The 27,510-nt window shown below is 48.4% G+C and overlaps 1 protein-coding gene across 1 annotated transcript in view; it reads left to right on the top strand.

Moving 5' to 3' along the window:
* Positions 1–27,510, top strand: part of LOC126548137 (cytochrome P450 3A24-like) — a 104,883-nt gene that overhangs the window by 15,015 nt on the left and 62,358 nt on the right. Inside the window, exons 2-3 of the mRNA XM_050196253.3 lie at positions 326–422; positions 4,538–4,590. Of these exons, the coding sequence (XP_050052210.1) occupies positions 326–422; positions 4,538–4,590 (150 nt within the window). The remainder of the gene's footprint in view (positions 1–325; positions 423–4,537; positions 4,591–27,510) is intronic.

The raw sequence follows: 27,510 nt of genomic DNA, 5'->3' as shown, positions 1-27,510 counted from the left end.
CGGTGCCGGTTACACGTCCACCAACTGCGGACCGTAATTTGTGAACGACAAGCGACTTGTCCTGGTGGCTCAGTGGTTATGGCGTTGCACTGCTGAGCATGAGCTCGTGGACTCGATACCCAGCCGTAGCGGTCGCAGCGCAATTGGGTTGGGATGCGAACAAATCTTAATGCACCGACGATTAGGTGCCCGCTAAGGAACCGCCGTTGTCAAATCTAATCCGCATCCCTCCATCGCTGCCTCTTTTACATCGCCTGCGTTCTTTTGGTACTTCATTCAGTCAGTCAGTTGAACGTGACTCAAGCTGCTCTTTTGTCATTGACAGATGGCGCAAAAAGAAATTCTCCTACCTCGCGAAGATTGGTGTGCCTGGCCCTGAACCGAGCTTCATATTTGGAAACCTCCTGGACATCAAAAGACGGGTGAGTTTTGCTGAGAGTAGCCGCGCTGACGCCAGTGTGCCTGCCGGAATTGCTAGCACATCAGTCCGTCTCTAGCGTCACAATATTATTCAGTTTCGCATTGTATAACCGTGCGAGCGCAAATGGTGATTTAGTCCAATGTTCGACGTCGGGCGAAGGTGGTATGTGGTCGATATAAAACTAGTAATCACCTAACGTTGAGAGAAAAGGAAAGTATAATTCCCGTTCGCGACTGCCGTGGGTCCCTTGCTGACAATGAAGCGGAGCGCGAGAAGGTCCGAGTATTTATGCCGTATGGGGAGCAGAGTGCGCGTGCATATCTCAGGAAGATTACCCCACGTCTGGTTTATCGCGTGTGTTGCCGATTGAAGATATACAGACTGTAAGAGCAGACATGAAGGTAAACGCTTCTCTGCCGTGATTACGATAGAGAATCTGAAGAACGGTGATTCTAGGTGATTTATCGGTTTCTTCTAGTATGATGGTACATATGATCATGTGGGCATGGCTTGCGCACATTAGTGCCGTCAGGTACACTAGTGTGCCGATCGCTCAATTGGGCCTCGTTGTGGGGATTGCCGAAAGACTAGAGAGTGCCTAAATAGTTCACTATATCGTAAATGTTTCGTGACGTCTGGCACACCGATGAAGGTGAATGAAATTGTAAATAAAATTTTAAAAATGATACGGCACTGAAGTGGGAATTACTGGGCAAGTCAACCGGAATCGGCGATTGAACTGGAATCTTCGACGGGTCATGTACAGAACGGTCTTAACACGCAGATGAGATTCTCGATGATCGCCGACTCTGCCACGTGTCTCTCCCAAATTATTTGCCTCTATATATCGCGAAATGAAAACAGGTATAGAGCGGCACTCAAATTTCGCATTAGGGAGTTTCGTAATCGTCGGTGAATTTTTTGTGACCTCGTGCAGCGCCGATTAATTATGGCAATGGAATAAGCACAACTAGAAGCCCAAAGTAAAAACTAAACAGTGTGAAGAACAGCTCGTAAATGATATACACAAGAAGTATAACAATTGCAAATCACTGATTGCACCAAATGCACCAATGGAGAGCGAAGATGGTGCAGGTGCATTGGAGGGAAGGTGAAAAGGTGTCATCAGCGCTTTGTGCAGTCGGTATGCTTAAACTGTCCAAATCTTTTCAGCTTCCACTAAACTCTTTCTGGCTGCGGTACTATAAACTGTAGTCAGGAAAAAGAAAACCAAGTTCCTAATGCATCTTCGCAGAATGTGTTTAGTTAACAAGTTGGCACTTTCACTGCAACATTATGCCGGTGTACAGCATACGCGCTTGAAATAAATACATTCTGTAAAGGTGAAGGACTGGGCCTACAATAACAAACTTTGAAGTAGCATTTACGAATTACGTAAATTTTAGCTATTCTAGATGTTTTTTGTGAGTGCTACAAGTGTCTCAATTCCTTTTTGCTGATTTTCTCAGAACCCACTTTTCCACGTTTCTTTCATGCACCAACAAGCATAATTTTATTGATACGGGTACTTTTTATCTGTATCCGCTGACCGTATTTCACCGGCTAATAACTGTTAAACGTTATCGTTCGGCGTTCGGCGTATCGTTCGGCGTTATCGTTCGGCGCCTGCACGTATCGGAAGTTTCCCGAATGTTATCGATGGTTCTGTCGGTTTCCTGGTTGTCGACGAACCTTCCATAATCTGACTGCATACACCACACGAGTTGTGTAGTATTACTGGAAGGCGCGCGGGCACCAGTGAATATGCTGAAACTTTCGACGGCTGATATATGAAAGCCGACGTGCTGGATTCGCAGATGAGATTTTTGACGCTCACCCACTTTGCTTGCCGTTATCGTTGCGAATGAGTTGGTTTTGCTGGGCACATGTTCGCCTAACAAAGAGTTAAATTTGTGACTCTCAGTTTTTACTCTGCATCATTTTTTTACCGTCACTACTACGTGACAATATTTCCAGCACACATTTTTCAGTGATACTTTGCACGCCTAATTCTTACATAGTTGGCTGCGCAATGAGCTAGCAAAAATGAAATCGTACAATAGCTTTTGATACGATATGGCACGGTGGTGCAGGTGTTTGCTTGCAAAGCTATCTTGTAGACAGACGAAGCGCGAGCGCGGATGTCGATATTTTGTGCACTATTCTTACTTCAAAGGTAAAAAGAAACTGTTGCGGCAGGTGTACATTCGTTAATCAAACGTGTTTTTCATATCTAAAAGAGTATACAGATCACTAACTTATTGTTTCAAGCTTAATTTATAGCAGGCTGTTTTAGGTCGGACGGTTGAAAACAAAGTAGCCCAGCAACAGTGCGCCGCAGCCGAGGAGCGAGCGTCGGCATGCGTCAGAGCTTCTGTCCAGTAGGTGCGCGCCCTTATCCTCCAACCGACGCGAAGCGATGCTATCGCTTGTCGGCGCGTGCCGAAGCGTGCCGACGCATGCCAGTGGTTGGGCCTTTAGGCACCCGTTCGTGCGGCGAGCGTCGGCGTAACCAAGCGAACGAGCACAGCGAAGGATGAAAGAGCGAACGCGGAGCGCTGCGGGGGATGAAAGACGCGAGGAGGAAAGAGGAGGAGGGTGTGGCGAAAGCGAAAGACGTACTGCGGCGACGATGGCTACGAGATGGCGCCAGCGTAGCGTGCGTCTTCTGCGAGGTCTGTTTGCGGCGGCTACTGCTGTGAATCTCGCCTACGCGTCACCCACGCGCTGCCTCTCCCGGTCTCCAGATTAGCAAGGCAGTCGCGCCACACTTTGCTCCGTTTGCAACGTGCCGCACGTGACAGATTGTATGGGCCAGCCAGCATATCGCGAAAAGAAAACAGGTATGGAGCTGTGCTCAAATTTCGCATTAGGGATTACTGTAATCGTCGGTGAATTTTTTCATCCCACGCTGCGCTCGTTCCCTCAGTTACGCCGGCAACGCCGAAGCTCCACCTACACTTTCCTAATAAGATAACGGCTTAAAGTCTCTTATATTCAGTTCACTGCGCACACACTTAACAGCTGAGAGTACCGACACTCCTCTTCCCACGTGCATGCTTTGCCTGCAGCTGTGCTCAGGCTTACTTAACCGTGTCTACGTCGCATTTCTCATTGCGAACGCTCCTGCGAAGCCGAAACGTGTTTTAACAAGGTTTATCTAGGTGGGCTTTTTATCTAATCATTATTACAGTACTGAAATCGATGGCATGATGGAAGAATCAGTGTAGCGAAGAAGGCTTGGCTGATACGAAATGTCAACGAGCCTAGGACTGCAGAGCGCCGTCACTTCCTGTCGCTACGCAGCGTCTATATGTGTGGACACAATCTTCAAGTTACCGAACATGCCGAAATAGTGCCAGAATATCTCCTAGCATTAGCAGTACGGGAAACAGTGCGCTTGATGGAAGCAAGTCTCAACAAGCCAGTGTGAGAACTATGGGAAACGCCCACAAATCGGGAGCGATAACCAGAAAAGTGACTTCACCCTTGAGGGATGCGCTATTTGGAGCCGCACTGCACACATTACGCATGTGACAAGCTTTCGGACAGAAAAACGTTTGTGGTATATGCAGTACGACTCCGCATATATAAATTATTGATGGCGCACAATGCCTCTTTCTCTATCGCTTCCCCTGTCGTTTGCGCGGTCCGCCATCTTTGGATTCTCAATAATGCTCTCATTCACAACAGCTGTGTGGAAGGTGGATTAGTGTGCGAGCGAACCATGCTTTTTCTTACGCGCGATGCCGGCCTTAAGTTCTTGATAGCTGACGCGTCTTCCTACTTTATTTGCACAGCACGTTTTGTGTACATGAGCATTAACGCGGCCGCAATGTCTTAGGCTACTATGCTTTCTCATTCTAGAAATTCCAATTTTTTACGATGTAGAGCAGAAAAGACAGCATATGAAAATTGATTAGGTAATTCTTGGCAGCGGGCCTGTTGTGCAGACATAATTTACGACCACGCGTTAAATTTGTAAAAATGTATACCGATGGGTAGGACTGATAGGGACACAAGCATCCTCTACGCCAGTCTAAGATTTTGTATATTTATCACGAGACCTTGTCTGAAAAAAATCTATTAAGTATTTTTGCCTTCATTTTCTCGCAGGGTGCCACAGCATGCTTTGGAGAATGGATAAAGAAATACGGAAGTATTTGCGGGTATGTCTGTGCCTTCTATTTACCAACGTAATGCAATTTGTTCAGTGTAAATTTTTTAATCTTCTGTAAGAGAGTAGCTGTTTGGGCTCATTGGTGAAACATTTTTTTCGTCAAGGAAAAGCCTTTTTTTAGTGCACAATTCACAGGGAAGGAAAGAAGGCGGCAGGACAGAGCGCTACTAACAATACACAATGTTGCTGTGCGAGCACTAGAACGGAATCGTTGTTAATAGTCCTGTTACGTTGTCTCCCTTGTAAATTGGGCGCCAAATAAATCGTTTCATATAGAAAATAATTCTCAACATTGACCTCTTGCAACAGCCCGCCCATTAGAGACCCTCTCATGCTAACAAACGGAAAAAAACTATTTAGTGTTTTTCCAGTCTTCATGAAACCTTTGTTCCTAGGCCAAACCACATTCTCAGAGAATAGGGGAATTATCATAGGATGAAAAATCACAGTTTGTTCTACCCGTCGCGGTAGCCCAGTGGCTATGGAGTTGCGCTGATGTGTTCGAGTTCATGGTTTGGGACCCGGACGTAGCGGCCCCATTTCGATGAGGACCAAATGCAAAAACGCTCGTGTACTGAGATTTAGGCGGCACGTTAAAGAACTTCAGGTAGTCAAAATTAATCCGGAGTCACACACGTGCGTGTCTCACGACAAGATCGTGGTTTTATCACGTCTTATTCTTGTGCAGGGGTCTCGCAGAAACATTTCGTTCCAGTAAATGATACAGGGTGTTCCAGTTAAAGCTATCGAAGCTATTCAGGGAAATAAATTATTAAGAAAAACACTGTCAAAGATACAATTTTAAGATCTATGGTGTTCGGTCGCCAGGCCTCTGTCCACAGGACTGTATGTCGCGTAATTGTAACTTTCCGCGTGCTTTAAAATATTGTTTTCGTCGAGCAGCTTGGCAAACGTTGGCTGTGACACACAGTGCATATGCATACAAAATGAACACCGAAGTACGCAAGTTCGTTCAGCAGCTGCCTAGCATTCTCATGCGCCAAAACGGTCAGACCCGAGCCCGTCGCGTGCCCTCTGCAGAGAGCCTTCATATGCAAACCCAGTAAAGCACCACTTGACTGTGTTCTTGCAGGCTCCCTGGCTATGTGGGACGAGCAACGTGACCTCATAGTAAGCGGTGGCAGTGAGCTCGAATTACGACTCGAAAAAGCAGGTGCTCGAGAGTCTCGCCCGCTTCGCAGGCTGTTAGGATTGGGGGCTCAATCCCATCGCTCGTAGTCAGTAGTCAAGATTGGAGTCGGGCATGAATTAGAAGGTAGCTGGCCCATGCCGTCGTCCAACTTATCCACGCTGAGGACGTTGCTGAAGGGAAGGACTGCTTCTCATCGAGAACGAGGAATATGGGTTTATTTACAGTATCTACATAAGGATGGTGCAATTCATCACTCTAGCATGACTGCGAGAGAGAGTACATCAGTCTAACATGACTACTTGAGAAAGTGCACTGAGCTGTCGCACAAACGGTTTATAAACATTCGGCCCTCCCTCGATCCCAAGGTGAGGGAAACGTTCGTCCAGCCATCGTAAACAAGCCGCGTCTCGGCGGGACGGCTTACACACACACACTTCCGCACAGGTTCACGGTCCGGAGCCGACGTCAGACGGACTTCGTGGAACTCGGGGCTTACTCCAGGAAAGGCGCCTTTTATTCCCCGAGCTGACCCCCGCAGCGCGCCACCAGGTGCCCATTGTCTTGCATTTTGAACGGCGCGTGGGAAGGAGCCTCGCACTACGTTCCCTCGGGGACTCCCTCGTTCACAGCAGACCACGTTGGCGGTGGCGGGTTCAGGCACAAAGCCTGCTTCGTCGCACTCATCTTGGCTCCAGCGACGGAGAGTTGAGGACGCGCGTATTGTTCTTCACACACAGTCGACTTAGTGACGCCGTGGCTAGAGGTTTGCGGTGGCGTTACAGGAAAGTTGCCGCCGCTGTCGCAACTGGCTAGCAAAACTTGCACTTCAACTGGCCGTTCTTAACAAGGCACGGCATGTCGCGAGTCTATGCCGCTGCTGGCGGGCGCTATGATCCACACAGGTCCGATGCGCAGCTTCAAAAGGGAGGCTCCATGCCGGTGCGTGAACCCGTAGCTACGCGGACTGCCGGGGAGACACGGACGCCTAGGTGGCGGTTGACGAAGTGCGTCCCGATCGCTTCGCGCATGTCTCGACCACGGGCCGGGCGCAGGGGCTTGGCCTCTCGCGAAGAAACGTTACAACCTGTTCCGTTACGACGTGGGCCGATCCCGAAGGCTGTGCACTGTAACATTGCGCCTCAAAGCGGTATATACCACGAGGTTGTTCTCACTTTTATATTCAATTGTTGCTTTGACGCGTGCGCCAACCATCTCATAGCGCTAGCTTGCGCGACGGCATAGTGATAAGGTTGTTGATAGAGAGTTATAGCTGAGCGGATTTACGAGCCAGCGGGCCCATCGGGCGTGCTGAAACGACAGCGGAGCGCCGCACAAATGGAAGAGCTTTAGCTCAGTGATTCCTCGCTCGGTCGAGTGGTGTGCTTTGCTGTACCACCTGTCGAACAGCTTGGACTTACTGTGAAAAGGTCAGTACGCTTGCTGCAGGTTCTCTATCGCGGTCATCCAGTGAAATCTTCGCCAAACGTCCTCGTTACCGAAACATTTCGCAGGAAACAGAGGTGCCCGTCAGGGATGAAACACTTCCGAGACTTTTTCGCCTGCAGACGAGCCAGCGCCGCGCTTGACGACGCGGACGACATGCCACTGTTCGTGCGAGTAGTTACCATTGTAGAAAAATTCAGTTACCTCGCCTGGCCTCCACGTGGGGGTCATCGGCCCTGCTCTTTCTTGAGACTTGAGGTGGCTGCCTGACAGGGATGCCACGACTGCAACTCGGCTAACCTGTTTTACTGTGGAATAAACCCAGCCTACTCTTCGTTCTCAACCTGTCAAAACGTGTATTACTTGCCTCCGCTAAACCGAGCTCCGAGCTAGAGGTGACCAGGACATTGACGTTTTTTTTTTTTTTCTTTTGTCGAACACTGCCATGGACGACGCTGCTCCTACTCCTGCTGACAGAGAAGACGGTACGAATACGTCTACTGTCATCGCCGCAGAGTTTCAGCTTCCCAGCTTTTTGCACAAGAATCCTGGAATTTGATTTATACAGGTAGAGGCCCGTTTTCAACTCCGGCGCACTACCTCACAGACGGCAAGGTACCAGCACGTCGTCGCCGGGCTACCGTCCGACATCGCCGATGCCATACTCGATTTGCTAGCGGTTACTCGTTCGCCCACAGCATACGTCGACCTTAAACGCACGGTCCTGCAGCGCCTCGAGCCATCGCACCAGGGTATGCTTCAACAGCTCCTCTACAAGGAACACGGCGACCAACGACTGTCACAACTCCTACACCGGTTGCGTCAGCTGCTGGGTGGCCAGCTTCCAATTTTGCGCAAGCTGTTCTTGAAGCGCCCCCCACAGTCCGCGCACACGGTGCTCGCGAGTTCCGACGAGGCGAGTCTCGATCGGTTAGCTGCACTCGCTGACCGCATATGCGACTGTTATCTGCGTCACAGCTACTTATCACCGCTGCGAGAGTCTCAAAGCCAGGAGACCTCTCGCACCTGAGGAAACAGTCGACCGCCTCACCAGTGCACTGGAGAAGCTGAGTACGGGTGGCAACATTGGCGCCCAACTTCGGCACAACCATTCGCCTTCGCAGTCTCGCAGCGTACCGAGAGACTCGCCGCGCCATTTGTGTTGGTACCGCCGTCGCTTTCGCGATCAATCAAGTCGCTTCACCTAGCCCTGTCCGTGGGCGGGAAACGGACCGGCCAGTCGCTAATGGCGGCATGCCACATCGGCCCTCGCGCAAGTCACCCATTCTTCGTAGTCGACCGCATCACCGGCACCCGCCTCCTCGTCGACACCGCAGCGGAGCTGTCTGTTGTTCCCGCCACTGCCGCAGATCGCCAACGCGGCAAGTCCAGACCCACGCTCCGTGCGGGGAACAACACGGCCATCGCGTCGTATAGGTTCCGGTCAATGCCGATAGACATCGGACCTGCGCTTGCACAGCTGGGTGTTTGTGATCGCCGGTGTCAGCTTTGCCATAGTGGGAGCTGACTTCCTCAGACATTTCAACATAGGTGTGAGTGTTCGCGATTGGCGCCTAAAGGATTACGTCACATCCCTCGCTGTCCTTGGCCTGCAGTCCAACCTCACCTCATCTGGCATCTGTACGTTTCGGTCGGTCTCAACGTACGACAAGGTACTTGTTGAGTATCCGCAAACCACGAAGTCCCGAAACGATGCGCTGCCCATGAAACACAAGGTGATTCATGTCATATCTCCACCACCGGCCCACCTGTCGCTGCGCCGCCACGTAGGCACGCTGGACAGAGGTAGGAAGTCGCCCCCCGTGAGTTCGAACACATGCTTCAGCTCGGCGTTATTTGTCCTTCCTCCAGCAATTGGTCATCTCCTCACCATCTGGTTGCAAAGCAGGACAGTGGCGACTGGCGGCCTTGCGGTGATTACCGAGCTTTGAATGCCGTCTCTACTCCGGATCCATATCTCCTTCCCCACATACATGACCGCGGCGCTCGTCTTGCAGGAACCGAAATATACAGCAAGATCGGTTTGATGAGCGCATAGCATCAAATTCCTGTCGAACCCAACGACATTCCGAAGACAGCAATCACTACTCCATTTGTCCTGTTTGAGTTTCTCCGTATGCCTTACGGTTTGAAGAATGCGGCGCAAGCTTTTTTTTTCAGAAGTTCATGGACGAGCTTACGCGTGGTCTCCCGTTCATTTTCATCTACCTTGACCGCATTTTTTTTTTTTTTTTGCAAGTCGCAAAGACGAAGATCACAAAGAGTACCTTCGCCTTCTATTTCAGCGACTAGATGAACACGGCTCAGTCCTAAAGCCCCAGAAATGCATTTTCGGAGTTGAAGCCCTGGATTTTCTCGGCCATCGCATTTCACCTCAAGGCACCAAGCCACTGGTATCACGGGTGCAGGCAGTCGAGGACTTCTCTCCAACCTCCTTCAGAAAGTTGCGCGAGTTTCTGGCGCTCATAAATATTCACAAGCGCTTCATATCATCCTGTGCGAAAGTTCTTCAGCCGCTTATCGACCTCCTGCGTGACTCCAAAAAACCGTCTACCTTCCAGTGGTCATCGGAGCACGAACACTCCTTCCAGGAAGCCAATACGCGGTTGCTGAGTGCAGTGTTGCTGATTCATCCCTTGCCCTACGCGCGCACTCGCCTTATGGTACACGCGTCGACCACGGCAGTGGGTGCAGTACTACAGCCGTGCGATGCCACAGACGAGTCCGGTGGGTTTCTTCTCAAAGCCGTTCAAACCCACAGAAGCTCGCTACAGTACCTTTGGGAGGGAGATGTTGGCCATCTATTGCGCTGTCAGTCATTTCCGTTCTTTTTTTTTTTTTTTTTGAAGGCTGTAGCTTTTACATTCTTACCGAACACAAGCCGTTAACTTTCGTTTTCAAGAACAGTTCCTCGTAGTCATAACGTGAGTTTCGGCAACTTTACTTTATTTCGAATTTTCTACGGACATCCGCCATATCTCTGGAAACCGAAAATTAGGCAACTGACGCACTGTCGCGGATCGGCGCTACGCCTGCTGGCTCTGTGAATTTCCAAGCTCTAACCTCCGCCCAGCAATACGACCCCGAGCTGCGCCAATCGCGGGAAAAAGGCTCGTCGCTCCAGCTTGCGGAGGTGCCGCTTCCGCACACAACAACATTGGTCACTTGCGACACATCGCATGCAGCTCCTCGCCCGCTAATGCCCCATCAGTTTCGGCGGCCAATATTCGATACCCTGCACGGGTAAGCGAAACAGAGGCTTATCACAGATCGCTTCGTCTGGCCAGAGATCAAGAAAGATGTTCGAAGCTGGGCAAGAAATTTCCAAGTCTGTCAAGCCGTGAAAGTGACCCGACACAAGCGTTTAGCGGTGCAGCCGTTTCGACCTCCAGGGAGGCATTTCGATCACGTGTATTTAGTCTTGGTGAGGCCTTTTCCGCCCTGCCAAGGTTGCAGGTACCTTCTCACGTGTGTGGACCGGCACTCAAGGTGGTCTGAGGCGACGCCTCTACAAGGCATCATGGCCGAAACAGTGGCGGAAGCATTTGCTGCTAAGTGGGTGTCGCAGTACGGTTGCCCTTCGCGCATAACTACTGACCGAGGCTGATAATTCCAAAGCTCGCAGTTTTCAGTCCTGGCGACACTGCTCCGCTCGCGCCTGCATAACACCATGGCTTATCACCCACAGAGCAACGGCATGGTCGAGCGTCTCCACCGACAACTGAAAGCGTCTTTGACCGCCATGCCCCACAGACAGCACTGGGCGGAAAGGCTACCCCTAGTAATACTGGCGCTGAGAACAACAATTAAGGATGACCTAGGAGTCAGCGCTTCCGAGATGCCCTTTTGCTTTGCATCTCCAGGTCAGTGAGCATGCATTGCAACTGGTTACTAAGCAAGGCAATATCATCAGCGAATCGCAAGTTACTAAGGTATTCTCCATTAACACTTATCCCCACTTCTTCCCAGTCCAGCTCTCTGAATACTTCCTGTAAACACGCTGTGAATAGCATTGGAGAGATCGTATCTCCTTGCCTGACGCCCTTCTTTATTGGGTTTTTGTTGCTTTCTTTATGGAGCACTACGGTGGCTGTGGAGCCGCTACACATATCTTTTAGTATTTTTACACACGGCTCGTCTACACCCTGATTCCGTAATGCCTGCATGACTGCTGAGGTTTCGACTGAATCAAACGCTTTCTCGTAATCAATAAAAGGTACATATAAGGGTTGGTTATATTCCGTAGATCACCTGATTGATAGTGTGAATATGGTCTCTTGTTGAGTAGCTTTACGAAATCCTGCCTGGTCCTTTGGTGGGCAGAAGTCTAAGGTGTTCCTGATTCTATTTGCGATTACCTTAGTAAATACTTTGTACCAACGAACAGTAAGCTGATCGGTCTATAATTTTTCAAGTCTTTAGTATCCCCTTTCTTATGGATTAAGTTTATGTTGGCGGTCTTCCAAGATTTCGGTACGCTCGAGGTCATGAGGCATTGCGTATATACGGTGGCCAGTTTTTCTAGAACAATCTGTCCACCATCCCTCAACAAATCTGCTGTTACCTGATCCTCTCCAGCTGCCTTCCCCCTTTGCATAGCTTCCTAGGCTTTCTTTACTTCTACCAGCGTTACTTAATTGTGGGATGTGAAATTCCTTTAGACTATTCCCTCTTCCATTATCGTCGTGGGTGCCACTGGTACTGTACAAATCGCTATAGAACTTCTCGGCCACTTCAACTATTTTATCCATATCAGTAATGATATTGCCGGCTTTATCTCTTAACGCATACATCTGATTCTTGCCAAATCTTAGTTTCTTCTTCACTACTTTTAGGCCTCCTCCATTCCTGAGAGCATGTTCAATTCTATCTATATTATACTTCCATATGTCAGCTGTCTTAAGCTTGTTGATTAACTTCGAAAGTTGCACCAGTTCTAGCTGTAGGGTTAGAGGCTTTCATACATTGGCGTTTCTTAATCAGATCTTTCGTCTCCTGCGATATCTTACTGGTATTCTGTCCAACGAAGTTACCATCGACTTCTATTGCAACATCCCTAATGATGCCCATAAGATGGTCGCTCATTGCTTCAACACTAAGGTCCTTTTCCTGAGTTAAAGCCGAATACCTGTTCTGTAGCTTCATCCGGAATTCCTCTAGTTTCCCTCTTACCGCTAACTCATTGATTGGCTTCTGATGTACCAGTTTATTCCGTTCCCTCCTCAAGTCTAGGCTAATTCGAGTTCTTACCATCCTATGGTCACTGCAGCGCACCTTGCCGAGCACGTCCACATCTTGTATGATGCCAGAGTTAGCGCGCAGTATGAAGCCTATTTCATTTCTAGTTTCGCCATTCGGGCTCCTCCACGTCCACTTCCGGCTATCCCGCTTGCGGAAGAAGGTATTCATTATCCTCATATTATTCCGTTCTGCAAACTCTACTAGTAACTCTCCCCTGCTATTCCTAGAACATATGCCATATTCCCCCAATGACTTGTCTCCAGCCTGCTTCTCGCCTATCCTGGCATTGAAGTCGCCCATCAGCATGCTGTATTTTGTTTTGACTTTACCCATCGCCGATTCCACGTCTTCATGGAAGCTTTCGACTTCCTGGTCATCATGACTGGATGTAGGGGCGCAGACCTCTAGGACCTTCAATTTGTACCTCTTATTAAGTTTCACAACAAGACCTGCCACCCTCTCGTTAATGCTATAGAATTCCTGTATGTTACCAGCTGTATCCTTATTAATCAGGAATCTGACTCCTAGTTCTCATCACTCTGCTAAGCCCCGGTAGCACAGGACGTGCCCGCTTTTTAGCACTGTATATTGTTGCGACTTTGAGGTGTCCCGTAGCGCTCGTCACCCGTTTCGTGACAGAGCGTTGGTAGCGAAGACTCCGAGTCAGGCGTCCGTGAGAATAACAAAAGGTACTTTATACACTATATACAGGTCATTATACAGGACAAGATCGGATCGGCATGGTGGCCGAGAGCTAAGAGCAAACGCGACTGTTCCCGCACGGCAACGCCCAGCGAGACTCCAACGCGTAACACTTCTCACTCCACTCGAGAGTGGTACTCGGCTCCCGGTGGTTCGGTGGATCCGGTTTTCCAGGCGGCGGCGTCGGGGCTTATAAAGCCCCGAGAAACGATTGTCACTAAAACGGCCTAATACAAAGCCAGCACTCGACGGTCGTCCGAGAGGTCCAACCAGAGACCACGCTGGCCACCCGCTTCAAGTTGGCCGCGCGCGGTAACCTCCAGGGGAAAGGAAATACTGCGCCGGGCTGTCTAACACTTTGTTGCACGTTTGGACATGTCGCTCGCCGATGCTCCTCCACAGGACGCCGCTGCCTGTCGGCGCAGCATCTTCACTTGTCAAGGGAGCGTTAGGGCGCTGGGCCTTTCGGCGCAGCCCCGGGTTTGCCCAAAGGGCGTTGGCAGGATAAATTCCGGATCTTGTAGGTTCGGAATCCGGACTGGTTGTACGGGCACAACAATATGCTTCTTTTGCCCTCCTAACCTCACTGAGCCCTATTATATCCCATTTACTGTCCGCTAATTCCTCCAGTAGCTCTGCTAGGCTCGCCTCACTAGATAACGTTCTAGCGTTAAACGTTGCCAGGTTCAGATTCCAATGGCGGCCGGTCCGGCCGCCCAGAGATTCTTAGCACCCTATGCTGCGTCACAGGTCTGACCGCCGCCGTGGTCAGTTGCTTCACAGCTGCTGGGGATTGAGGGCCGGGGTTTGATCGTTGTATTCATATAGAAGGTTCTGGCCAAGTACTGCACCAGGGTGGCCAATCCTGCTCTGGTGAGGGAGTGCGTTACCGGTTCTGGTCACCGGGATCAGGCCGCACTCGAGGCCTGTTTATGCAATTTTATCAACACATGGACTTTTTTTAATCCGGTGGAAAATTGCGCGGCACCGGGATTCGAACCACTGTCCTCTTGCACGCGAGGCGGACGCTCTAACTCTACGCCACGTGCAGCGGTGGCGCTGCACCGCTGCTCTGGCAACTACAGATTAATGGCGTTCTTTTGTAGTACCCACGTTGTTGCCTCAAAAGACGGCTCCACTACCCGTCGCAAATGCGCGCGGTCGCCGGGCCTTTTAACACCATCCCTATCACCATATTTTTGCACGGAAGCAAAATTCCAGTCGTCAGCTCACTCCGGTCCTCGGCTTTGACCTCTATGATTCCGGCTCCGCCGGCCCCTGGATTCGCATAACACATCAGAAGGCATCTCAAATGCTGCATCTCATCCGCGGGATTTCTCAAATGTCAGGTGGTCCCACAACCACCATCGCCCGCCTCCACATACGTACTGTATTGCAGCCAAGATTGATAAGCCAAGCCCTGTTTCATCACATCACAAGCCCAGAGTGGCAATGATTGGAATCTCTCAACCGAACAGCAATGCGTGTTATTACGGGTCTTCCCCAAATTACTCCCATCCACGCCCTACATGACCAAGTGCAATTAAATACCCTGGACAAACTAGTTCAACAGCGCCACCAAGCTCGTTCCGCAAAGTGCCATAATAACCCTGAAGCCACAGCCCTCGAGAAGTATATATGCCAGCATATATATATGAGAAGTATATATGAGAAGTGCCGATGCCAGCAGCCATACGGCATCACCGTCATCGCATCTTTGACCAGCTCCCACATCGCTTGATTGCCTTCGTTTACTCAATCTTAATGCACGAAGTCTCACCAATAAATTTCCTGCCTTCTTATCACTTATTCACTCGTACTGTCCTCACGTTGTTGCTATCACTGAAACGTGGCTACACAATGGGATTTTTTACTCGGAATTCACTCCACCGGACTATATCGCAATTCGGACGTACAGACAGAACAGTAAGGGGGGCGGCGTCGCCCTTTTGCTTCGGTCTGATCTTAGGTTTTCCGTTCTTCCAGCTCCTCTAGATACTGAGTCGGCCTGGTGCAAACTTTACTTGGAAAAATCGCATTTTGTAATCGGCGCTTTCTATCGCCCCCCGGGAACAACGGTGGACTCGCTTCAAGCAATCGAAACGTTCATGCACATGTACAACCTAGGTTCTTCCAACTTTATTTGTCTGGGCGATTTCAATGCACCGGGCATTCATTGGCCCTCTCTATCGACATGCGGTCATGATGGCTCTTTCGATAAAGAACTTTTAAATTTTAGCCTGAATTTGGGGCTTACTCAGATCGTTTGCGAGCCTACCAGACAGAATGCTCTTTTGGACTTGGTCTTTCTTAGCTCGAACCTCACCGCGAATGATTACACTTGTGAAGTGGTAGAAGGCATTTCTGATCATAAGGCTGTTTTTGTTTCCCTTCCGTGCATTGTTCCTAAACCATCCTTTGTTTTTACTACATTTCGCGATTTCAATCCCGCTGACGACACCTCTATTTTAGATACATTGGCTGATGCCTTCGACACCTTTGAAACACTCAGCATATCAAGTGACGTGAATGTTCTCGTGACACATTTTGAAAATATTGTCATGTCATGTATCGAACACTTCATTCCCATCAAAACAAAAAAGAAAAATACTAAAATCCCTTGGATGAACAGAGATATACTACATCTTTCACGTCGTGTTCGCAGGCTTAGACGCTTGAAGGACTCCCATAACCCCGTACACACTGCTAGGTTAGCTAAGGCGAAGGAGGATCTTTGTACAAAAACCAAATCAGCCAAAGATTTTTTTATAGCGTGCAGCTACCGCTTCTGTTGAAAAGTAACCCGGGTAAATTCTGAATCCATTTTTCCTCATGACAGCTCTTGTACATCCTTATGTGTGAAGAACGAAATGACTAGTGGTTCACTATTAATCTCCAACGCCTTCAACGCATACTTTAAGTCCGTTTTTACTTGCGATAATCATATTGTTCCTCCTTTTCCAAACATTCATCCGACTTGCCCCATTAATGATGTCTTAGTTAGCGCAGAAGGTGTCTTAAACCTCATACTAAATCTTGATACAAAGAACCGTGAAGGGCCTGATGGAATCCCGAATTTGTTTCTCGTTCGGTATGCCTTATGGACTTCACGACACCTTACTCTTATCTTCAATAAATCACTAACTTCCGGCATAGTACCTTCATCATGGAAGATGGCTAAGGTGCTTTCGTTACATAAGTCAGGTAGTAAGCAGCATCTTTCTAACTATCGGCCAATATCTTTAACACCATATTCATGCAAAATACTAGAGCATATATAATATACAAACACATTATGGAATTCCTTGAATCAAATAACATTCTCTCTAATGTACAGCATGGATTCAGACGCGGTTTTAGCACCATAACACAACTTGTGGAGTTCACGCATGACATAGCTTCTAACCTGGATAAGGGATTTCAAATTGACGCTATATTCATAGATTTTTCCAAAGCTTTCGATACCGTACTTCCCTCAAAACTACTGTCCAAACTAAATGCCATTCTTAACAACCCTCAATTAGTGAACTGGGGTGCTATGCAGGATGCGCCGAGTTTCTCGTTCACCCGAGTTTTACCCGAGTTTGCTCGACGGCAGTCAGTGAACGGAGATAGCGTGAAACGCGCAAAGGCTGCAGGCAAGAAAATACGTAGACAAAAAAGCCGCGTATGACAACATGAGCGCACCCTGCGCGGCACGCTGCTTCCACGTTTCAAGCGCAGACGGCTGCACAACGAAACTCGCCAGCGCCGCGTATTGTTATCAACGGATTATCGCAACTTAGCAATACCGTGACTGTCCCGCTGTCTGTCTGCAGACTTGCCGTGAGCCGCTTGCCACGCCTTTCCCGGGCGCGTCAAGGGCGTGCCTCCTCTTTCGGCAACTATCTGTATATCCTCGATCGAATGCGAACAGGGTACATGCGGCGCATTCTTGCGCCTACGCTTTCGCTCAAACGAATACGTTAAAATACCACAAATAAAATAAAGAACATTTTTATTTCTTTAAGTGTCTGTTTTTCGTTTTGAATGCTAGAAATTTGTGATGACAAACGGAGATCGAGCAAATTATTAAATTTGACACTTCTTGCCGCGTGTGGCGACAGTGAGGCGAAAGCTTGGAAGCGGATACATTGAAGTGGGTCGCACGCACGAGGCAGTTCATACGGTGAGAAGTCGCCTAGGTTGCTATTCTCAATAATGTCAGGGATCACCACTCTTTCTCTATTTGGAGAATAGAAACGCAGCGCCGTGGTACGGCTGTTCATCGCAGGCGCCTTAAGGCCCCCGCTTTACCAACTAAAAACGATACACTAGTCATAAGTACGGGAGCAACGGCTGTCGATGCAAAATGGTGGTCCGTAGTGCCCGTAGTGACGCAGTTTAGTGAAAATGTACCAGTTTATCTTTGTGCGCGAAGCCTCGGCGATGCATTGCGAAGAAGTGCGTGCTTCCCATCGACACAATTCATCGCTTGTCATCGCTTGTCATCGCTTGCCCAGTGAAAGTGCCTCTGAGCGCATGTACGCAGTATTTGAGTGTTTTGTGCGCACCAAGGTGCTTGCGGATTACTTATGCTGGAGCCAGCAGCGATCGCAGAAGGATATCGTAACGTCACCGCAGCAATCGCATTTTGGCAGGTGAGGGCTCTTGTGTGCGGTTATGAAATGAGACTTCGAACTGAGGAAGGTGGTGGAACTGTTGAGTGTGCAGTGCTCGTGATGAAGAAATGCTATTGCACTGGGTCTAGAAGAGCGAGCGATTCTCGGACGCTGATCGTGTTTACGACGTTGTGGCTCCGATATATCACCGATGACAGAGCAGCCATCTCAAACGACTGCTGCGATACTCACTCCTCAGCGTCGTCGTCACCCTCGGCGCATCGACGCTTTGCAAGCAGCTACAGTGACGTGCCGATAATTATTTACTGTGCGCTACGTCGCCACAATGCAGGCAATGAAACCGTGCTGTGGGGCCATCTCAGCCCGAGAAGCCAGCGACAGTCAACGCTTTGTTTTTGATAGTAGTGCGCAGTACATCACCGATGACAGTGTGATGTGCGTGTCTTATGTCGGTGGTGAATATTGTTGATGCCTCTCAGCTCGGCACCGCGTCGCTGTTGCCGAAAGATAAGTTGGGCGTGGCCCAACCGTGGTGGGTGCGCGCACAAGAGTTACATGCCTCGCGCGGGGCGTGACCTCTGTCTTTGATTGACAGGCGAACTCGTGCTAAACTCGTACATCGCGAAACCCCCTCCGAGTTCAACTCGGGAACATGGCGGCGGCAGCAGCAGCCTGTGTTATTGCAGCCAGCGGCAGCGAGCGTGAGTATGACCGTCTGGACCCGTTCGCGTACATGACCGCCGTGGAGTTTCAGCGTCATTTTGGCCTGTCGAGGACATCAGTGCGCTGGCTGTGTGACGAGCTAGGCGAAGACTCTCGTCTGTGGAGACAGCGTGGCGGGCTTCATTCGCTCACCGTTGAAGAGCAAGTCCTCTGCGCCCTCCGTTTCTACGGGACTGGGAGTTTTCAGGGAAGCGTCGGCGCCGAGCGTTACATTGGACGTCATCAAACTATTGTGAGCCTCTGTGTCAGAGATGTCTGATGCGCTTATTGATGCGGCAGTGCGGAAGCGGTGGCTGGCTTTGCCGAAGACTGCGGCTGAACGGGCGTTTACAAAAAAACGCTTCTAACTTCGCGGAAACATTACGAACGTAGTCGGGTGTGTCGACGCAACGTACGTAGGAATTAAGGTGCCTTCAATGTCAGCGTTACTGTGATTAGCATTGAAGCAATGTCTAGACGCACCATATTGCCAAATTTGTCACTTCTCTGTAGCCGACTTAAATTTTGTGTTTCCGACGTCACACATGCGGCAGGCTATGATACTGACTTTTTCGCTGGTTGCTGACTTTTTACCGATTGTTCTACTTGTCTATCAGGGTGCCTTCCAAATGGCTCGCTTTTTTGGGGAAAGAGGTTAATGAAGTATAGATAGATAAATGGATATCACAAATTGTGTGAAGTACCCTGTGAATGCTAATCTCATAAAGAACTTGGGTTTTTTTTATGAGATTACTTAGTACTTAGTACAAGTTACTTAGTATGCATAATGCTGAATTTTGGTCATGCGTCATCTATTGGCCACACTATGAAACAGCAAGGCATTGCACAATTCGTTGCAGTGCGAGATGCGGATGTCGCACCAACTCGGTTGTGCCTATGCATTTATCGCGAAATGAAAATGCATTGAGAATCTTAGTGTGCTGGCTTGCATGAAGAAAATACTTCAGAGTGTTTGCTGTGTTCACTGTTGGTGCATGTGCCAGTGGTTCAGTGTATTTCTTCTGGGGGGGGGGGGGGGGGGGGCAGCGTTATTCTGTTTGGACAAATCGTATATTTTCGTCTCATAATAGGGCTCTAATTCTTCAGCAGTAGAACAATGCAGATCCAGTGCTCTGCAGAACTCGGTGTGCGTGAAGATGTAGTGAACCACCAAGGCAAAATTACATATCGGGAGAAATGTGGTGCAGATGCCAATGAAAAGTGGGTCTTTAACCCGCCATGATAAAAATAAAGATTGCAGAGCGAATAGACCTTTTGTACAGCTTTAGAGCAATGATTACACAAACTGTGACATGCTCAAACGTGTAAAAGCTTGCCGCAATGCGAAAGTAGGATGAGCAATATGCAGCATATTTTGGCATTGAACATGTCTTGTAAATGCTATTTTTGTTGTAAGCCTCAAGCCTCGCTGTCAAGCCTTTCCCTCCGGCACTCCCTTTGCTGAAATGCAGCACTGTCTTTCTATTGGTTTCATGATGATGATGGTAACGGCAGCAGTAAGGCTGGTTAATGCTTGACCCTTTGATTCCTGCGAGTTGAGTGGTACAGAATATGGCACGTGCATACACCTGTGCAGCAAAATTTTATGCTTGTGGTGATTTGTTGGAGAGCTAATTCGTGTTGGGACATTTCAAAGATGTGCGCCATTGTGGCTTAATAACTAGATCATTGGTGAGGTTGAAGACTCGTTCGATTGGTATAGAAGCTTGAAGCTGAATTGCACCACAATTCGACGGGACACAAAGAAGAGAAATACACACAGCAGAACGCTCTGCTGTGTGTGTTACTCTTCTTTGTGTGCCGTTGAATTGTTGTGCGGTCCAACTTCAAGTAGAGCATTGGGCCTCTTTGGTGCAGGACTGAGGAAGAGAAATACACACAGCAGAACGCACTGATGTGTGTGTTACTCTTCTTTGTGTGCCGTCGAATTGTTGTGCGATCCAACTTCAAATAGAGCATTGGGCCTCTTTGGTGCAGGACCGAGGAAGTGTGAGCTATTCGACACCATGGCAGTGCCTTGCCACACAATTATGGAAGTCTGAAGGTTTGCAAACAAAGCTTTGCTTTCAAATCCACCTGCTCATGTAATACAAGCACTGATTGAAAGAACCATCATACAAAAATAATGGTGAAATGAATGGTCTTTGAAAATTTGTATGTTGACACTAATGACATAATAGGTGCCACAGCAAACTCGACAGTTGTACTGGATAGAGCACTTTGTTTCCTATGTGAAGCACAAGCTTTCATTACATGCTGTGCAGATAACCAAGCTCAGTTTGTTTTAACGTGGTACACAACATTCACTGTTATCTGTTTTTCATTCTAAAGTGCCAAACACCACCTCTTTTTCAAGGATGTCATGGGAATATTTGGTGAGAACTGTTTACAGCCCCTCATAATGGAAGTGTGGCCAGCCAGCTTTGCTTGGGTACCTTTATAGATTTCTGTTCCTGTCATTGTGTGCTATCAAGTTGCTAAAGTCTATGCAACCAGTGCAAGGCATTACGTGATTCTATAGTCGGATACAACTTTAGGAGGCCGCAGAATCTGCACTTCAACAGGAGGTGAACACAAGCCTGCACCAATGGGCACACACTCTACACTGACGTCGTTCCGCTGGACGCACTAATACCCGCTCATTGGAGAGGGACTATTATTTCTTTAGACGTGGAGGCAATGGGCTGCTGCGCTTTAGTCATCTGGGCGGGGCCTCTCCTGTCTTGTGAAGTTGTATCCGACTAGAGGATGCCGCTTTTCATACAACACAAAAGGACAAAGTGTAAAATTATTTGGCCTATGAAATGGATACATCACAAGTGAGCTATGCATGCGCTTAAGCTGTGTGAAAATTAGTACATGCAAATATATGACATTGTTAAAGAATATGTGGTATCGAACGTGCATGTAATGGCACGTTTAAATTGGGGAGTGTTGCATTCATGTGCACAGTCTATAGGTGATAGCATTATTAAGGCCATGCCGTTTCCTGTCTTTTCATTGTGAAATACACACACCGTTCATCTTGTGGCTAATCAATACCCGCTGTATTCTTGCACATAGAAAGAACAAACAGCACAATGACGTATATGCTGCATTAGTGTCTTTTTCATTTACACGGTCCAGGTTGTCTTATGTGTTTGCCCATTTTGAAGAGACATCAAGTGCATGTTACAAGTGTCCCAATATGCACAGCACAATGTTTACTGCAATAATTTTATTCATGCTCTTGAATAATAAACATAATAATAAACTGCAAGCTCCTTTATAATATGTCTTCCGGGGGCTCGACTGGACAGCAGTGAGGGCACCGATACTGCTGTAGCAGAGCAGCCCTCTGGACTTATGCCACACTCTCAAGAGCACGTGCTTGGCGCTCGCTTACTGCCACCAGGTGGTTGAGTGCCTCCAACAGCAGAATGTTTTGCTGCAAAAAAAGTGGATTGTTAGAATGAATCAACCGCGTATAAACCATTATTTAGAAAGAAAAATGCTCGTTGTACTATTGGTACTAAGTGCCGTTAAATGTGAAAGCCTTTAGTGTAGTATGCATAATAAAACAATGTGTCGGGACAACGTTGCTTTATCTTTTATAACTGGGTTATCTTTTTCAGAGCCAATTGTCATGTTGATTAGTGTGTCAGCAGCTGAGGTGTTCCCGCACCTTCACGAGTCTCTACTGTCAGCACCGCAAACCTATTTTTGTTGACTGCAAAACAAATGCCTCTCCCTACAACCCCGTCTTATGCGAGCTGATTGCATCCTATGCCTACAAATATCATATTTTTGTCCCATTACGCAATTTTCTACCATCCTCGGCTGCAGTTCTCTCTCCTTGACATCCATTCTGTCACGCTTATGTAATCACCTGTTATAAATTGGCAACAAGTGATTGAAGATGTGCATGGCCTGCCCACCGATTCCATGTTTTTTTTCTTAATCTCAACTAGCATATCAGTTGCCACGGTTTACTACGCCACTGTCTTCCTGCCTTAATGCTATCTCCAACAATTTTTGTTACTTCGCTTTCTGCACAGTCCTCGACTTCTCAAGTTTCCTTGTTAACCTCCAGGTTTATGTCCCATATTGCATAACCGGTAGAATGCAACGATTCTAAACATTTTTCAAGGATATCGGTAACGTGGCGATCACGATTCGGTAGTGCCTCCCATGTGCTGTTCAATCCATGAAATTTTTGTATAAGTTTCCTGCTTTATATCAGTACCTGCTATTGATATTTCACCTGGATAAAGATACTCTTCCATAGATTCTGCGGGCTGAATGTCACTGATGAACTTCTGTTATATCACGAAGTTAGTGAAGGTTACCTTTATCTTTTCCATATTTTCGCGGGCCCACGTACATGTAAAAGGACGAACACTCATTGGCTCTCAATGCCTTTTTTAAACTGCAGGACATTCAGTTCCTTACTACGAAAGTGACTTAATCCGTGCACTAGTATTATGCTAAATATGAAACAGTAGAAATATACTTATCTGCAGTTTGTCGATGCCTCCGTCACTGTGTTGGTTGCGAGATCCATCGTCGGCACCACATCCTTGTCGCATCGTAGCTATATCGGCTATCTTCCTTTTGCACACACTATGCAATATTCGTGACACTCGCAGTCACGCAGAGTGGAGGAACTCAGCGCACTCACAGAAGCAGCACCGGATAAGTTGTTTGTTCAGGATTGTGCCGTGAACAGTAAGTACGCGTTGCGATCTGTAAAATCGCCTAAGCTATTCGCAGTCTTTCGGGGTGCACGGAAAGATTGCTCACAGAGGAACAGAACTATCCAAGAAATAGTGGTCATCGTCGAGCCTGATCACTACGTCGCGCACTGCAAGCTCGTTGTACAAGTTTGTTTACACTGGGCCTCTTCGATGTTTAGCCGCCATGCTCGCCCGATGAATGTATGTGATGACGCCATCACAGCGTTCCCTCGTGGTATAATGTGAAGCGTACTAAATTACAAATTAGTCGATACACATTCAGTGTACATCTTGTAAGCTTTAAAATGCTTTTAAACCACGTTAAACTAACTAATAATATTGTATTAAATGCATTTGTTTTATAACTCACTTGTGCGTGTAATGCACTCGGTGGAACGACAAACAAATGAAAGAAGGCGCGACCATGCACCGACGGTATGATCACGTGAGCCCCAGTTTGTCGACCGCCCAGAAGGCAACGCCCAAGGAATGATAGCCACCCAGAGTGAATCTAGATAAACCAATGAAACTGGAGGCTTCTCGAAAGATAAACTGTGTCTCGGTACCATTTGTGCTTTCATCTTGGGGTGTCGCCAGAGCTCGTGAAAATCCCGAGTTTCGCCAAACTCGGCGCATCCTGCATAGCACCCCTGGATAGAAAGTTTTTTGTCTCACCGCACTCAATTCGTAAGCTTTAACTCCATCAATTCTTCGGTGGTGGATGTGTCATCAGGCGTCCCTCAAGGCTCGGTCCTCGGACGTCGACTTTTCTTACTATATATTAATGATTTGCCACATGAGATATCATCAAAAATTCGAATGTATGCAGATGACTGCGTATTGTATGACATCATTTCATCTCCCTCTGAGCATGTTCGCCTTAGTGAATCATTCGTCAGATTTTCTAAATGGTGTGAAACATGGCAAATGAATATTAACTTCCGTAAGACTGTCGTTATGTCCTTCTCTAATAAAGCTAACCCGTTCCTTTTCAGCTACGGATTTAATGATAATTTAATTCAACGCGTTTCTGAATATAAATATCTTGGTCTCACGTTCACCACTAACCTGTCCTGGTCAAAGCACATAGATTCCATTACGACTAAAGCTCTACAAAAACTCGGTTATTTACGTCGTACTCTGTCTAACTCTACGAGCGACACTAAATTGCTGTTATATAAAACTATTGTTCACCCTATACTTGAGTATGGTAGTATCGTTTGGAATCCCTACAAGCAGTACGAAATAGACGGAGTTGAGGCCATACAAAGGAAAGCCATTAGATTTGTCTACCGACGTTATGACCACCAGTTCTCACCATTGTCAGTCATGTCTTCACTCAACCTGACATCTCTCGCCGAACAGCGACACGTTAATTCTTTAAAATTTTTTCATGGCATTATTCACTCATCTTGTCGCCTCTCCAGTAATGAATATATCACCTTTGCAAAAATCTCTTCTAGTAGGAGACATCACGCGCTTAACATTACACCATTTTTTGCACGCACTAATACTTTTAAGTATAGCTTTTTCCCTAAAACAATTGAAGCATGGAATTCGCTACCAGGAACCAACCGTTATCTCCCATTAAATGAATTCTTGTCTGTACTCCCTCAACACTGCGCCTAAACTTTCTTTGTTGCCTATTGTATTTCTTTCTTGTATTGTATTATCCACTCCTGCTATAGCCCCAGCAGGGGCTGCAGTATGTGTAAATAAATAAATAAATATGTGTCAAACGGTTCGGTATTGCGCCGCGATTCCTGCGTGCGACGACCACCATGGCTTTATCAGTAAGTTAAAAACAATCGGCCTGTGACTCGCATACACACAGGATCTGTTGGCCACCTAGGTGAGTCCAGTGTGACGGCGAATAGCGCATCAACTGCGAGCTAAAACCCTTTCCGGAGACATGTAGCGTATGTCGACGCTAGTGTCAGTGAGGATCACGTCACCACGGGTATCGCTTGTCCGGAATTATTGGCAGAAATAGCAACCTGATCGTACGCTTGCTCCCCTGCCTGGCCGTCGACACAGGCGGAGCTCGTGGCCACTAAAGATGCAATGTCCATCCTATGTTCGCTCCTTTTGCCGTCTAGTAGACACACTGACATCATCACTGATTCCTCAGCTGCCATCTGTAGGCTGTGGCAGGTTCCGAATTCTGACGTTTTGGCGCAAGAGATTCAGGACACACGAGCAATTCATCGTTACAGTACGTGCGCAATGAATACGTCGCAATGCTGCATCGCATCCCACACAAGCCTTGGTGAATGAAGCAAGTCACAGAAAAACACCTCGTCCCCTTCTATCGGCCCCCACCTCTCCGGAGACAAGGCTCCTCGCAGACGAATGAAACCTTCGGCGCGCCACGCGAGCACTTCTTCCACCGTGTGGCACCGACCTCCCTGGCGGCCTAGCGCGCTAGGAAGAGGTCTCGCTACGAAGGTTACTCCTCCGTGTCTCCTTTACCGCTGCGGTAACCTGGCCATGGCCGGCACAATTCCATGGCCCCGTCAGCGATTCCATCCCCTTCTGTCCCTCTCCTGTCTGCGAGGGGGACACTAGGCACCTCCTCTGGACTTTCCCTTCTCTACACGCCCTTCGGCAGAAACGCATACTTTGATGTGGACCAAAGCCAGGTCGTCCACCGGATGTAAATAGTGCGATGTTGGGGCCCCACCACCGGACCCTGCTGGACTTCAGGGAATCCGGCGTGTATCTACACTTGTAAATATGCCAACAGGCACGTGGTCGAAAGAAAGAAAAGTACTACTAACACCGCATTCTGGCACACATACTAAAGACATCTTCATGGGCTATAATTACAAAACATGTAAGATATTGGTAAAGTAAAAAAAAACAATATGTTTTATAATACAAGAAAATGACGCCGAGAAAGTGGGAGACCACAAAAACGAGGAGCCTCTGCTGCACAACGCGGGGTGCCGTTCAGGGGACGCGAAAATGTTGACGCGTAAAGTTATGCGGCGAGGGCGTTCTTTGAAGACGCTTGTGTTGCGAGAGGGCTCTATTGCTGGCCACTCAATAAAAACATGGACACATCACACCCGATGACTGCGGACACTCGCTGTCAAAACGCTGGTGTGAGGAAGCGTGGCAGCAGCAGCGAGTGAAGTGACCTTCGTGCTGTCTACCGCTTCAGTACAAACTGAGCGGAGAGAACACAGCGCGCACAAAGGCATGGGCCGTCTGCAGATCGCTTTCAATATAGGGCGCGCAGAACCGCGCACGGCTGCGAAAAGTACGAAGTTGGTGATTGAGTATAACGTCGCTCGCCTTTCCTCCCGCGCCGCCTCCCCGCTTTCCTTACTTGCGCGCGCGAGATTGAGCCGAATAGCGAGAATACGAGCGAGAATACGCAGTTGCTGCCGGACAACAACGCCGCCCCCCCCCTTCCTCCCTTCCATTCCCCCACGTCATTTCGCACAACGGAAGACAACGCGTTTGCTCTCAATTTTTCCCCCGTTTCACGTGCCAGATTGGTATATAGGACAAAGCGGCGACGCCGACGACAAAAGTGCCCTGGAGTGTCCATATAATTGCTGTCGCAATAAAAGAAAGGAGTTCGCCTTCGCTACATCGGCGTTGTTGGAGAGCCAGATGAGCGCCGCTTTCGAGGTGGTTTGGCGGATGGATGGGGCAGGACACTGCCAGGTCAGCTGGTCAGGCCGCCGTAGGCAGGATGAATGGGCAGCCATAACCGTGGCGATAAGGCGTTTGCACGGCAGTGGCGACTGCAGAGAGCCCAGCTTTCGATCTGATGTCAGAGGCTCAGTGACCCCGTGCGCCTTCAGTGTCCACGGCGATCCTATGAAGCAATTGATACGACTTCTGGTTACTGAGGACGTGCTGGTGGGCGAGTTGGTTATACATGATTACAACGAAGGTGCCAAATAAAACAACGGACGAAGGAAGGAGATACGAGACAACCATTTGTCTCGTTTCTCCGTCCTTTGTCCGTTGTTTTATTTGGCGCCTTCGTTGTAATCATTCTTCTGGTTGCCTCAGTGAGCAACAGGCCCCACGAACGCAGGTGCATGCACACTCCTGCGTGTATCAGCCACCACTGCGCAACACTCTCTTACCACGCAATGCTGATCTCCGTCCACAGCGTGCCGCGAATAGAATGCGCAAAGCGTCCTTCACCCCCGCGCGCCAATGAGTTAAAGGGACCATTGTCCACCCGCGCTTCACAACTGCGAAAATTAGCAATCCCATTTCTCGGCAAAGAATGAAAAACGAACAAACAACAGAAGAACCAACAT

The sequence above is a fragment of the Dermacentor andersoni genome, chromosome 1, assembly GCF_023375885.2.
Source record: "Dermacentor andersoni chromosome 1, qqDerAnde1_hic_scaffold, whole genome shotgun sequence".
Lineage (NCBI taxonomy): Eukaryota > Metazoa > Arthropoda > Arachnida > Ixodida > Ixodidae > Dermacentor > Dermacentor andersoni.
Note: the sequence above shows the minus strand (reverse complement) of the source record. Positions and strands in the feature narration are given on the sequence as shown.